At 35.7% G+C, this 14164-nt stretch overlaps 3 protein-coding genes across 4 annotated transcripts; 2 read left to right on the forward strand and 1 right to left on the reverse strand.

Annotated features, from left to right (window-relative positions):
• The first annotated feature begins 98 nt into the window (after positions 1 to 98).
• LOC144850688 (proteasome assembly chaperone 4-like) lies at positions 99 to 1692 on the forward strand. 2 transcript variants are annotated; one of them, XM_078708065.1, is made up of 4 exons: positions 99 to 231; positions 851 to 1036; positions 1194 to 1272; positions 1375 to 1692. In XM_078708065.1, exons 1-4 carry the CDS (start codon positions 220 to 222, stop codon positions 1491 to 1493), a joined length of 396 nt encoding a protein of 131 aa, XP_078564191.1. In that variant the 5' UTR covers positions 99 to 219; the 3' UTR covers positions 1494 to 1692. The 2 variants fall into 2 exon arrangements, with proteins under 2 accessions (XP_078564191.1, XP_078564190.1); XM_078708064.1 differs by having other exon boundaries at positions 165 to 284.
• Positions 1693 to 2010: 318 nt separating this feature from the next.
• Positions 2011 to 8117, reverse strand: LOC144850667 (cysteine desulfurase-like). Its single transcript, XM_078708032.1, has 12 exons — positions 7941 to 8117; positions 7498 to 7571; positions 6944 to 7060; positions 6472 to 6555; positions 5808 to 5861; positions 5532 to 5630; positions 5025 to 5118; positions 4664 to 4798; positions 4229 to 4386; positions 3568 to 3839; positions 3029 to 3118; positions 2011 to 2639 (listed from the first exon to the last, which is right to left on the reverse strand). The coding sequence occupies exons 1-12, from the start codon at positions 8059 to 8061 to the stop codon at positions 2576 to 2578; spliced, it is 1362 nt and encodes a 453-aa protein (XP_078564158.1). The 5' UTR covers positions 8062 to 8117; the 3' UTR covers positions 2011 to 2575.
• Positions 8118 to 8223: 106 nt separating this feature from the next.
• LOC144849596 (pyruvate dehydrogenase [acetyl-transferring]-phosphatase 1, mitochondrial-like) lies at positions 8224 to 14012 on the forward strand. The gene is made up of 2 exons (XM_078706558.1): positions 8224 to 8321; positions 10795 to 14012. The coding sequence occupies exon 2, from the start codon at positions 10892 to 10894 to the stop codon at positions 12401 to 12403; it is 1512 nt and encodes a 503-aa protein (XP_078562684.1). The 5' UTR covers positions 8224 to 8321; positions 10795 to 10891; the 3' UTR covers positions 12404 to 14012.
• Positions 14013 to 14164: the final 152 nt, after the last annotated feature.

Genomic DNA, 14164 nt, shown 5'->3' on the forward strand with positions numbered 1-14164 from the left:
CCCAAAATATCGCGCGCAATGTGACGTCATGTCAGATTGCAGATGGCTCCGCCAATCACAAGTACGAGATTGGAGATCGCGAGAGGTGGGAAGGAGAAGTTGTGTTGGGCCGGCCACGGGCGGGATAATGCATGATGATTGGATCACATTTTTGCGGCAGCCAGCAGCAGGGGCGCGCGGCGAGGAGACATTGATATTGGGGGCTCACTTCATAAATTGATGTCCCTCATGGCATGCATGGCATGATAGTGTATAGTGTAGTGGCTACACTATCTTTGCTCATGGTAAAAAAACCGATATTTTTTGTTTTTGGCTTGCTACCTACAGTAGGAGAGTTATTTTAGGTGTTATTTTATAGGCCTATGCCTAGTTATTTTTTGGGAAAACATTGGATGGGAATATTAGATCCATAGTAGTATTAAAAATAATAATTTAAGCATCTGGTAGGCCCATGCTAGCCTTATTTTTACTAATTAGGCCTAGGCTAGGTCCTAGCTAGGCCTGGGTAGGCCTAGGCATCAAGCTAGCTTACAACCCTAGCTAGGCCTAGGCTATAGCCTCTACTAACTAGCTCCTAGGCCTAGTTAGGCATGCATGATCATTCATGTTATCCTCGCTCGGCAGTAGTGTAGCTAATGGATTGTCCAAATGTCCTAACTGAAATTATATTGAGGAAAAACCCACTCTAGGCCTAGCCTAGCTAGGCATTATACCGGCCTATATGCCTATCCATGTTTGTTAGGCTAGGATGCCTATATCTATATAGGTAGGCCTAGTTTAGTATTTTTATTTTATGCAAAGGGCAAACTAGGCCTATAAACATTAAACTTATTTCTTTTTAATTTTGTAGGAAATCATGTCTGGTAATGTTGGTACAAATGCTACTTGTCAACTGAATGAACACCGTTTTAGCACAACAATGTTTGAAAAATGTGTGCACTTTTATGTTCTTCAGTTACATGAAAGTTTCTTAGTATGGATTGGAACGGTTCCACATGAATTAACCAATTTATCTGTAGCAATGAACTCAAAATTTGTAAGTTCACTGGATATATATACAGTTACCTTTTTTGATTCTCACTTCCTGTCTACAGAGTTTTAATCATTATTTTTATACTGTGCATAATAATGGAATTTACAAGCGTACTGCCTTGTATATTCAATTCTTACTGCTACCAATTTCATTTTTGTAGGAAAAAAATACAGCATCTACAACAACACTACTGGGGGATATGGCAGACTTGTCTGCCAACTCAATAGCTCAAAGATTAGGTACTGAAATATCCTTATTTCAATTACACATTATTTTCTCAATAATTCTATTAAATAGTATATCAGATGTAGGAAGTTTAATGATTTTCTTTTTTATTTTAGCAAAGAAAACTGGAAAACAAGTATTTGTGAGCTGTAACTTACCTGCAGTGGGAGAGTTCTTGCCATTAGTTGAGGCTAGACTGATGACAGAATTGAAGAACCATCCAGATAAATTTTGAATGAAAGAATATGCACAAAATCAGGAAGTACTGTATTTCAAGAGGCCAGTATGGCTATGAGTATGAGTCTGTATATAGCCTACTGTGCATTGCTAATGCGGAATACATTGTAGGCTATGCTCTAGACTGCAATTTGGTTTAATGCTCTTAAAAGTAAAATATTTTTGCACACTTGGCATGTCATTTTATACTTGAGCGGTACTCGTAAAGTATTACAACATAAAAAAATAACTCGGAGAGACTCCGAAGCAAGTCTAGATAGATGGTACATTCCAGATGAAACTTTTGGTGGCGCATAGCTTGCTACCTGATGAAATCTAGTTCCTACAAGAATTGTGACTGCGATTTGTCGTCAGGCGATATGCAGACACAAAAAAAAGAAGAAAAAAAAACTCAATATTATAAATAAGAAACGGCAGTTAGGAATGCAAACGGACTTGAAAAAACAATGATTGTTATATCGATCAAATAAATGAAAAATATAAAAAAGAATATAACTTTATATATTAAATATACATTAATTTGATAGTGTTCTTTTATTTTAACATAAGAATCTCTCTTCCTTAAATACATTGCATCCATGAATTGATGCCGTCTTACAAAACAACTTTTTATACATATAAACATAATTGTATACAGTAGTTTGAAACTACATGAAACACTACATTATATGAAATGTCAGATAATAAACCCTGGTAACAGTGCAACTAATCATAACTTTACACTTACAGACATGAAAATGTGCTCTTGCTACAACTTAATCATATTTCTAAAAAAAAACAATGTTTTATCATACAGTGTGTATAATACAGTATTAGTTTATTTGAAAGTATAAAGACCTACAGGACTGGTTAGAAAGTGTTAAGCTCTGTCTACACTATCAAACTATTTTGTGATGTGCCCAAATAGGGTAGTGATATGACATCATCATGTCTATTTATGGCCACATCACATGGTGTAGACTGAACTTTTGTGTACTCATTCAAGTAGCCATGGGAAGGCCTAGTGTCTGCCCCGCTGCTGTAGTTCTACTCAATCCAATGTGTGTAAACAATGAAATAGTAGAATATATCTTGTTCTTCTCAGTGTTGTGTCCACTTTATCTCTTTAATGTCAATTCCTTCTTGAATCATCTCCCAAAGAGGACTGAAAAAAAAAACCAATGTAAAATTATCAATAAATCTAAATGTTCCTTCCCTAGGAACATGTCACTTTTCATCTTTTCTGAGGAAGGATAAAAATTAAGGCCCGCCTGTAAATAAACAAACAGAGGCCTGTATGCCAAAACACTGATGTTAAGTTACAACTTACAACAACAGTTTATATCACACTGTTCACACATATATATTATAAACACCACAGGCACAGAACAAATTCTAAACTACCCGGTGATATACCGAAAATGTATTAATAAATTTGAAACAATAAGATGAGGAAATCTGTGAGAATGAGAAAAGTTACCCCAACCGATATTCGAACCCAGAACCTTCTGCTTGATATGCAGATGTCCTAACCATTAGTATGTTCATACATACCTCATTTGACGCAAAGTGTTGACATGCTTGATACACTGTTCAGCGGTGTAATCCACTTCCTCTTCTGTTGTAAATCTCCCAATACCAAACCTAACAAACGAGAGGAATATTTTGTGACATCGATACAACTGAATATACCTATGATGGCAGTACACAGGTTCAAGAATCATTTTCTAAAACTCTGTCTACACTGTCTTATAACTACCATATTTAGGCATATCTCTACCATATTTGGGCACATCACACTTTTTTCCTCCAACTAGTTTAATAGTGTAGACAGAGCTTAATTTACGTTACTAAAGACTGACCAACCCAAAAGATCAGGAAAAATAGGTTCAGCTATTTTTTTTTAGTACCGACCATTTAAAAAAGAGAAAATTTACATTTTGCAATATTTTATTAAAAATAATCAGTTTTTAACTCGCTGTACCACCTAGCCTCTCAGGTACGCTATGCTACTATGCAGTTGATGGTTCATGTACATGTTTGTGTTGAAAAGGGAAAATGATAGTGATAATCAATGAGATAAAGATGCATACCTGATAGAAGAGTGAGCCAAGTCTTCTTCTGCTCCTACAGCCCTTAGCACGTAAGATGGTTCCAAACTGGCCGATGTGCAAGCACTTCCCGATGACAACGCGATGTTCTTCAGAGCCATCAAGAGACTCTCGCCTTCAACGTATGCAAACGACAGATTCAAACAACCCGGGTACGTTTCTTGTGGGTCACCATTACGAATGACATGCGTTAGCTTTTCATTGATCTGGCTTAGAAGACGATCCGATAAAAATGATATTCGCTTGTGGTCATACTGTGGAAAAACAACAAGAATAGTTTAGACATTCTTAAAGTGCTACATATTGATAATGGCTGTTAATGTAATGTGTTGAATCTGCCTTTTTCATTAAAACCACTGTACAACCCAAAAACCTTGATTTGTTCTTAAAAAATCAAACTTTATGTGAAAAAAAATGTGATGTGGCTATATATGGACATGATGTCGTCATATCACTACCATATTTGGGTATATCACCACCATATTTGGACACGCCACACTTTTTTTGTCAAACTAGGTTGATAGTGTAAACAGAGTTTAAGGCATACTCCAAGTACTAATGAAGAAATCTGTATTCCCAGGTTCCTGACCATCAAAAACTTAAGGAGACCTACCCAACATTCAATGAAATAATTATAACATACCTCCATTTCTTCCTCTGCTACTTGACAAGCAGTTCCTAGGCCTACAGCTAGTGGTGCTGGTAGCGTACCACTACGCATCCCCCTTTCCTGACCACCACCGCTCTGAATTGGCTCCACTCGAACTCTCGGCCTTCGACGAATATACAGGGCACCAATGCCTATAAAAATCATTTCAAATCAGAGAAAACAAAATTACGGAAATTGCAAAAGCTACCAGTGATACAATGCTCTCTATAAACATTAGTACAACATAATTCATCACAATATAACATTAACATTGTTAATTGCCCTATGAGGGATGAATAAAGATATATACTGATACTGAACATGGTAACGCCAACACTGATTAGGTTCTTAGCAAATTTCTCAATTTGGGATCAATAGATTTTACTGATAGATGACATAATCAATTGACCAATCAAAAAGCCAATTTACCTTTTGGTCCATACAACTTATGACCACTAATAGACATCAGATCAATGTTCATATCATTTACATCTACTGGCACTTTGCCAACTGCCTGCGCTGCATCAGTATGGAAGAACACTTTATTTTCTCTGCATATTTTTCCTGTAAATAAATAAAATCAGAATTTTTACAACAAATGTCAAGAAAAATGGAATATTATAGTTTTACATTTATTATACACCGAGCATCTGTTAAGCTCTGTCTACACTATCAAACTTTATGTGACAAAAAAAAAAAGTTTGATAGTGTAGAAAGAGCTTAAGGGAAGGTTTTAGTCATAATATGAACAAAATCTAATGGGGTATATAGAAGAGTAATATATATGTACCTATCTCTGCTATCCGTTGTTTTACACCAATTTCATTATTCACAAACATTATTGATACCAAGACAGTATCAGGTCGGATTGCTGCTTCTAGGTCCTGCAAAAAAAAAGAGAAGTCAAATCAGCTAATGAAACTAATTCTTTTGTTGAGTTATGGTTGAGTGTAATGCTATATGAAAATGTTCTGCAGACTCTATTATGTCAAAGCATTATTCATCATTTGCTGGTTATGTTCAATTTATTTTTCATCACTAAGAGTGTCAGAGACCAAGGCAATCTAACAGGGCACTGAGCTTGTCTTGCCAAGATAAGAATTTGTAACAGTGCTTTGATCTTATGTCTGGCTGCGCCAGTACAGTACTGTTGGGATTTAAGTACATATTCCCTGTGGAACGCAGTGTCTGTTAAGGGGTGTGGAACTGATTGTGTCGCAGCCATAGATAAACCCTTTGATCTCCGGAGCTCAGAATCCTGTTGTTAGATTGCCTCTAGATACTAAGAGTGTCCAACCTTGAGATCAATGAGTCCATTTGTCTGCACTGGTAGGTAAGTGACCTCAAACCCTTCTCCCTCTAATTGCCTACAAGAATCTAACACACACTTATGTTCCTGAAAAAAAAATCATAAAACAAATTTCATTACATTTTTAGAAGATCTAGAATCTCATGGAATTTGGTAGATCATTATTAAATTTGTACCTTAAAAAAGTACCCATTAATACTCCTTGTTCCCTAAACAGTTTTTCATACCAATTTAACATACGTTAATAATAATTATGATTCTTACAATCTGTGATGTAATAACATGTTTCTTCTTGCTTTTGTAGAACCTTCCCACTCCCTGTACAAAACAGAGAAAAAGGGTAATGAATATTCATATATTATGCAAATATAAACATGAAAAAACAAATACACCTGAATAATGCACCTAAATATAACAATAGCAAAATATTTATATCGTTTAATATGCAAATTCATAGATTATGAATAGCTTATGTAAATTATTGGGTAAGTAAATGATGATTAAAGGTAGTTACTTTACAACACCAATACTCTGCAATTCTAAAATAAATCACTGTTATAAGAATACTGGTAAAACTACCTGTAAATGCATATGGCTGGATGCTTGCAATAGGGGTTACAAATGAGCATTTATTGCTTACCTTGGCCCTTGGGAAGGTCTGAGACAGAGGCAGTATTACACCCTAGCAGGGTGGGGCACTAATGTGCTTGTGGGATACCAGAAACAGGCTTTGCAGGGTGTTCTTTGGCACAAGATGCCCTTCATAGGGTTGATGCTGTACACCTGTGCATTAGTTGAAATAGGCCCACTGCCAGCAATTCTGAGTTCAATTTGCAAGGTGGTATATGTATACTACAACCCAATTCAGACTACACTCCAGCCAAATGCTTTTTTTAAACGGAAAATCAACATTTTAAATTATTTTCACCTTGACTGCAATGTTGTTCGATTCTGTTGCGCCACTTGTGAAAATGATTTCTTTTGGATCAGCATTAATAAGGCGTGCCACTTGCTGTAAAAATATAGGAACAAGTTATTTAAAATCTGTAATTTACCATCAGTGGTAATGGTGCTGTTACTGTTTGACTGGAGAACAGTATTATAACCTTTTTTTTTTTTTAAAAAAGGGAATTGGATTTTGGACCTCACTTTAAACTCTGTGTTTAAAGCTCTTTCAAACGTTATGTGACAAAAAATGTGATGTGCCCATCTATGGACACGATGATGTCATATCACTACCATATTTGGGCACTTTTTTGTAAAACTAGTTTGATTGTGTAGACAGTGCTTAAGAGGTGGGAGCTTCAGTATGGTAGTGCAATGTTGCAAAGAAATTAGATGGTCCGATTAATTCTTTTATTTAATTATGAGTAATATTAATAATATAATTATAACATTACTTCTCTGGCTTTCTCTACTGCCTCTTCTGTCTCCCAACCATATGCATGAGTTCTTGAATGTGGGTTTCCATAGTAACCTACAGTGTATGGCATCATGGCATCCAGGACTCTAGGATCCTGAAATAAAGTAGTCTGGTAAAAATACTGTATGTATGCAAGTTTTTAATTCTTTGCTGGTCATTTATAAAGGACTTTAATATTTGATGCATTCTTATATTTGCACTATTTATTGTGGTCTTGATTGTAATATTACAAATAATCTTGCGGGCCAGATAGAGCATAGGGCTCTCGTACTTAGGAGTCCAATGTCTGTGGAAGCTCATGGGTTTTGAGGACATTACCCCCTATTTTACACATATTTAATTTATTGTCAATTTGCAGCTCTCTCTTCATATGAAAAAGCAAGATTAGGCCCACAAGCCCCTTTTTGAGAACTCAGGCAAGTCTAGTTTATTGGGTTTTGTTGAGGTCAGATTGCTTGCTGGATTTTGTTGTATACTATTAAATTAGGCCTAGAGAACTCTCCGTTTCACTAATCAACATTCACTACCAACCATTGGTGTTGTTGCTTGAAAATCAAGATACAGTGGTTTTCCTTGAATTCCATCATGTTCTGAACTTTTCTCTTCTGAAAAAAAAACCAATAATTCTTAAATTGTAATCTTGTGAAAGACTGGGCTTACAAACAGTTTAATTAATTTGTTGTTTGAATCTCAAAAGATTTTGTAAAATGTTTATAAAATAATTATTTTAAATAATTTCATAAATATTGCAGGCTATATGGCCCATGGGTTTTACATACTAAATTACTGTACTATTGCTGTGATTTTTCCTATTGGAGTCTCAGTCTCTACACGTCTACTGGTTCAATGGACACAGTTCGGTAGGCTAGCTAGGCATGGATGGGGCACCTCGATTCCTTGGTCACTCCTCCCTGTTTACTTTTATTTAGGCCTAGCCTAACTAGGGCCTAGCCTAGCTATAAAACAATATTTACCTGGAATTGCAGATCGATTACTGCTTGCTGATATCTGAAGTTGACGTTGAATTTGTGGAGCAGATCGACATATGTATTTTAAACATCCTTCGGATGTAACTCGCATTAATGATGGCAACATTTTGCTATCTTAAGTTATAAATGTAATTTTCTTACGTAACTAATAATATAACTGCGTGTGACATGTAAACCGGAAGCGTATGAAGCATGCTTTTTTTTCTGTTGTTTTGCTAATTTAAATATCTTACGAGCAACAGAGGGCGACAAACAATTATTTTTCAATTTTCAGAAAAAGGAAAGTATGAAAGTGAACTGGATTCCTGAACATTTTTTGTTGAATGTTTTTGAAATTATATGTTTGTCTAATAATAATATGAATTTGTAAGTAACCTGACAATTTTTGATTATTATTGGTTATTGATTAATTCAAGTTACCTTTTTAAGTAAGGTAGGTGGTAGGCCTAGGCCTAGTTAGTTAGGCTATCCTTCCTATCACCTAGACTAGGCCTAGGCCTAGGCTAGCTAGTTAGGGGGATAGTAGTAGCTAGTAGTAGGTAGTGGAAGTGGGTCTAGGCCTAGATATGTTTTGTTAATCCAAAAATGTGCTGTATGGTTTGTGTGTGGTCTGTATTTTGTTTATAGTGTACTGGTAACCCATGCAGCATGTAGGATGGGCGGGATGTACAGTACTGTACAAGGATGCTAGTCAAGTCGCCCCATCGCAAAGTCGCCCCATACAAAGTCGCCCCTTACACAGTCGCCCCATCGCAAAGTCGCCCCAAAACAAAGTCGCCCCGACACAGTCGCCCCATCGCAAAGTCGCCCCAACGCAAAGTCGCCCCAACGCAAAGTCGCCCCATCGCAAAGTCGCCCCATCACAAAGTCGCCCTATCGCAAAGTCGCCCCAAAACATTAAAAAATAGTTTACAAGTGCGTAAAATGTCGCAATGATACACAAAATAACACGGAACGTGTATGCATAAAAGGGGAAGTCCCGCCATGTAGTCTCAGGTTACACGATCGTCACGCACCCCGATCATCAGAGAGGAAACCCCGACTAATCACTCCGCGGTCGCACTAACGTGCTAGCTTACCAGAGGGAAACCCCCGTAATTACTCCGCCGTTGTCGCACTACAACGCATCATCTGAAGATGGGGAAACCCCGCCGGAGTTTTACGATGATATCAGTCGCGTTCGAAATCGGTCGCGTTTAATTTTGGTCGCGATAAAATGATGTTATACTATCTAGATTATTTTTACTTTGGTCGATGAATATTTATTATTATTAGGCCTATATTAATAATTGATTTTTGTTTTTATTTTACAGGTCAGTATGATGAGAAAGATGTGTGCCTTAAAAAATGACAATTTGTAAACATAGTTTAAGATTATAGTATTATCCAGCATAATGTAATGTCATTTAACAGTACATAATTATTTAAATGTGAAATATTTTATAGGAAACGTAGGCTGCGTCTGTGTCTTTTATTTTATATGCAACAAATTACGTAAAACAATTTATTTATAAACATTCAGTTTACTATTATATACATAGTATTACAATGAACATTGATTGTAAGCCTTGAAAGGCAATCCCATCATTATATCCATTATAAAATTGCATCATATCACCACTATATGTCGTAAATGATGACGTGCGTGTGTGTATTCGTCGTACGTCCGTGTACGTATTACTCCGTGTCTCTGTCTTGTTTAAATTAAAATTAAATAAACACCCGATATGAGGATATTTATTAGGCATGATAATTAGAATGTTCTATAACCAAAAGGGTTGAAAAGAATTTCTTCAGTAAAATGATCATTGTGCTGTTGAATAAAAGGCGACTCGCCATCTGAAACTCTGAAACCAATCGGAGCTGCGCCTTCTGGTATCTGTTTCCTCACAGCTGCTACGTCTTTCTGCTGACCGTCGGGGATTCCCCTTTTAAAAAAACACGCACACGATACTGTACGATGGTTTTTCCATGGTCAATATGTAGCGTTTTAAATTTTACTAAAATACCTGCATGTAAAACAATCATATCGGCGATGAAATTTTTTTTTTTTTTCTTCATTTTGAAAAGTCATAAAATTAAGACACATAACTTGTCAATAAATGCAAAATGATCAAGTAGCCTATAACACTCATTGTCTTACAACACTGTTATTGTTTTAACTACTGTAAATCTATACGAAGGCCTACTACACATTTATACATTTATTATATTATCCTAAAAATTGAGCTGGTATCCACGCGTAGGTTGAAGAAAGATTCGTAATTGTGGCTCTGGTAACTAATTTTAAAATCATATTAAATTAACATTTTCGAAACTATAAATCAGGGATAATCTTTTTAGAACTTTCAAACAAGGGAGTATTTTTTTAATGATTTTTAAAAGCACATCACTCCATTAAAACCTGTAAAATAAAAATTAAAACACAAATTATGTATATAATAGGATAAACATTATAATGTATGCGACATTTAGCGCGACCAAAGTAACAACGCAATCGATATCAAACGCAACCGATATGATTAAAACAGCGTACTACTAGCGGCGGCGCTTCATAATCATACAGAAATAAAACCGTGGGCGACTTTGCGATGGGGCGACTTTGCGATGGGGCGACTTTGCGTTGGGGCGACTTTGTAATGGGGCGACTTTGCGATGGGGCGACTGTGCCGGGGCGACTTTGTTTTGGGGCGACTTTGCGATGGGGCGACTTTGTATTGGGCGACTTTGTATGAGGCGACTTTGCGATGGGGCGACTTGACTGGATCCCCTGTACAATAGTAAATACATTTATAAAAAGTAACATTGGATTGGTAACTGTTTAAACAATTTTTTTCAGATGTGCTGATTCAAGATCTCAAAAAAGAATGGAAAAAATGACATCAATTTCTGTACTGCTGCTAATATAGTCATAAAATAGCTGAGAGACATTGATCATGGCACACCATAAATGTTATACCCCATTTTTAATATTGAGCCGAATTCTTAGTAGACCGGAAAAAAATATGTGTATGACTACTGCAAGGACAGTAAGCCATGCAAGAATTTTTCAACCTGACAGAAATGTACTAACCTATTGGACTTGCACACAACATTACACGGCTTATTTGAAAAATCTACATGCAAAACACACGCCATATTATATTAAAAAATGTCATTTTCATATCCAGCCGAAAATCTCTCCGCAGCAGGCAACAGCTATCTTACAGAAAAATGAATCGAATCATAAGTTTCTTGATAAAAATGAAGTTGTAAAAGGTTTTCAAAGCAACCAGCTTGAAGCGAACCATCCGATAGAAGACAGACGAGCGCAAGGTCGCTGTAAATACACATCTGGAATGTTATTTGGCATTTTTGACGGGCACGCTGGTCCAGCATGCGCTCAAGCTGTTTGTCAAAGACTCTTTGAGTACATTGCGCTTGAGATATTACCATTTGAAGATCTGAAGAAGACTAAAATTGAGATGGAGAAAAATAAGATGTTAAGTCTTGTAGAATTCTTCCGACATCCCAATGAGTATGTGTCGCAAGACTGCCATGACCTCTTTCTAGAAAGTATTCATAAGTATTTATTAGATAACCTCTCTGTCGACCACATGGACGATATTGACATTCCTGATTGTCTAGAGACTGCGTTTGATCGTCTGGATAAGGACCTTTCTTCTGAAGCGAAGAAGACAACAAATTCATACCTCAACGAAGAAGCTTTACATATAGCTATCTCCGGTGCATGCGCTTGTGTCGCATACATTCGTGACTCTGAGATATTTTTAGCAAATACTGGTGACTGTCGAGCTGTTGTTGGACAGAAGGAGGCGGATGGTTCATGGACTGCTGTAAACCTTTCTGAAGATCACGTCCAACAAAACCAGAATGAAGTAAAACGTTTAAAATCTGCTCATCCGGCAAGCGAAGACATTTCAGTCCTTAAAAATGGTAGACTCCTTGGAGAATTAATGCCATTAAGGGCTTTCGGAGATGTGCGCTTCAAATGGTCAGAAACAGACCAACGGACGATAATAAGTGCACTCAACCCTGGTCATGTGTTGCCAAAATATTACAAGACTCCACCGTATTTAATTGCCACGCCAGAAATCAAAACTCATACAATTACCGAGAAAGATAAATTTATGATCCTGGCTTCTGATGGACTCTGGGAGATGATCAGCACCGATAAATGCATCAAACTCGTTGGCGATTTCTTACAGCCACAAACAATGGATGACATCCATGGGCTATCTCTTGTACAATTACAGTGTCGCATTAAACAACGCAAGGACACTTTAAAGCCAGTAGATGACAACGTGGCTACGCATTTAATCCGCTATGCTTTGTGTGGTAATGGAAACAAGTTTAAGCATGATAAACTGTCAACTTCTTTGACGTTACCGAAAGAGATTTCACGTTCCTATCGTGATGACATAACCGTTACGGTTATATTCTTTTGAATTTGATGTGATACATAAGTCAGACTAGTCTTTCACATATTTCAGTAGTTTTATATTATTTTTATTTGTCATACTCTCCCAAACATTTTGGGATTCCCCACAAAATTCTGTTTTTTTTAAATGCAATTTATTAATTAATATTTTGGGACCTTTTGAAACCTAATATAGTTCTAGTTGTGGGAGAGTTGTAGAAAGTTTTGTATTAGGAGAGTTGACTGAATTTGAATAATTTTGATAATTTTTTAAAAATAAATTATTTTATGCTGTAATATAGCAAGCAGTTGTAATAGTAGTAGTATAAAATTAATATAACAAATTGCAATACATTGGACTGTTAATTTAACTCTATGGTGTTTTAATTCTGCTGCTTTACTATCTACCTCCAATTAATGACCGTCAACTTAAGGACCACTAGAATAGTACAATTGTAGCTGCATTTTAATGATTCTAATTTTAGATTTTAGAAAATGCTACAAAATATCTCAAAAATGTGGTCCTTAAGCCTAGTAACTTAAGTGTGCAAACATGAGCAAACTTGCAGTTTTCTACTCGGTCAACTAGGCTTTATTAGGAATTATACTTGATTTGCTCCTTTTTTCAAATTCAAGAAAATAATGATAGAAGGTAATATTACAATTGGAAAATTTTAATTGTAAAAACATTAAAAAATATATTGCATTTGCATGGCGAAATCAATATGTTATAAAGTTTGCGGTACACCACATGTATATAGTTTTGAAAAGAGCTGTTGAGTTTCTCGACGTTTTGATCAATATTCTTTGATTGTCCTCAGGAGATCGTTCAAACTTCTGTATACAAATGTGATGTAACGCAAACTTTAGATCAACATTAAGAAACAATAGAGCTTGCTAGTGTAGACTTAAATTAGAGGAGCTCTGTCTACACTATCCCATTAAACTAGTTTGACAACAAAAAATGTGATGTGCCCAAATATGGTAGTGATATGTCACATTTTGTTTGTCACATAAAGTTTGATAGTGTAGACAGAACTTCACACATGTGGTCATATAACCGATGACACTTACATGATTTATTATACTGTATGTCACTTATAAATAAGCATGTTTTACTTAAGTGAATTAATATTTAAGGATTTCCTTTCCTTTAAATGGTATTCACTTCAATAAGAGACTTTTAAGGGTATTACCCTCCAAAGTGTGAATGGTAAACACGGCCACAAGAACTTCAGGTTTGATACTTTATACAGATTTCATTTATTTATTTTTTATTATACTACAGTAATTATATTTTATAGACTATTATTATATTTATTAATGTTAGCAGCTGTTATTATTGTATTGTTACTAAATACATTTTTACACAGTTACAGTCAGTTATTGCAGAAAGTGACAAAACTCATCAAGTTGGTGCTTATATTATGATTTAAGTATTTATTGCAAACAATTGTAGGCCTACATCTTACAGTTTGTGATTTTTTGATATATTGTGTTTGTTGTGAGTAGAAAAATATGCATTATATTCCATATATGGTAATTTTAATACAAATGTATAAATAATACACTCTGTTTGATACTTAGTGAAATTGTGCAAATCATTTTATACACAATAAAAGGTTTTGTTGTTTTCATTCAAGTAGTATTGGCTTTATCTTCAAACCTCACTTGGAATGTTGTATTTTCCCCCTGAAAAAATAATTCCTAACACATTTTTTTTTTAATATGCCATTTTAATGTAACATAATAGTTATCCACTTTGACAAAAAATTGGATCGAAAAAAAA

Source organism: Antedon bifida, chromosome 8 (assembly GCF_963402885.1).
Source record: "Antedon bifida chromosome 8, ecAntBifi1.1, whole genome shotgun sequence".
Taxonomy (NCBI): Eukaryota; Metazoa; Echinodermata; class Crinoidea; order Comatulida; family Antedonidae; genus Antedon; species Antedon bifida.

Excerpts from the sequence above, each read along its gene's own strand:
- LOC144850688 (XM_078708064.1), top strand. The coding sequence starts at position 234 with ATGCATGGCATGATAGTGTATAGTGTAGTGGCTACACTATCTTTGCTC. Across the intron at positions 285-850 it reads CTACACTATCTTTGCTCATG|GAAATCATGTCTGGTAATGT; the intron begins GTAAAAAAACCG and ends TTAATTTTGTAG. Across the intron at positions 1,037-1,193 it reads TAGCAATGAACTCAAAATTT|GAAAAAAATACAGCATCTAC; the intron begins GTAAGTTCACTG and ends TCATTTTTGTAG.
- LOC144850667 (XM_078708032.1), bottom strand. The coding sequence starts at position 8,061 with ATGTTGCCATCATTAATGCGAGTTACATCCGAAGGATGTTTAAAATAC. Across the intron at positions 5,631-5,807 it reads ATGTTATTACATCACAGATT|GAACATAAGTGTGTGTTAGA; the intron begins GTAAGAATCATA and ends TTTTTTTTTCAG. Across the intron at positions 5,119-5,531 it reads ATGGACTCATTGATCTCAAG|GACCTAGAAGCAGCAATCCG; the intron begins GTTGGACACTCT and ends TTTTTTTTGCAG.
- LOC144849596 (XM_078706558.1), top strand. The coding sequence starts at position 10,892 with ATGGCACACCATAAATGTTATACCCCATTTTTAATATTGAGCCGAATT.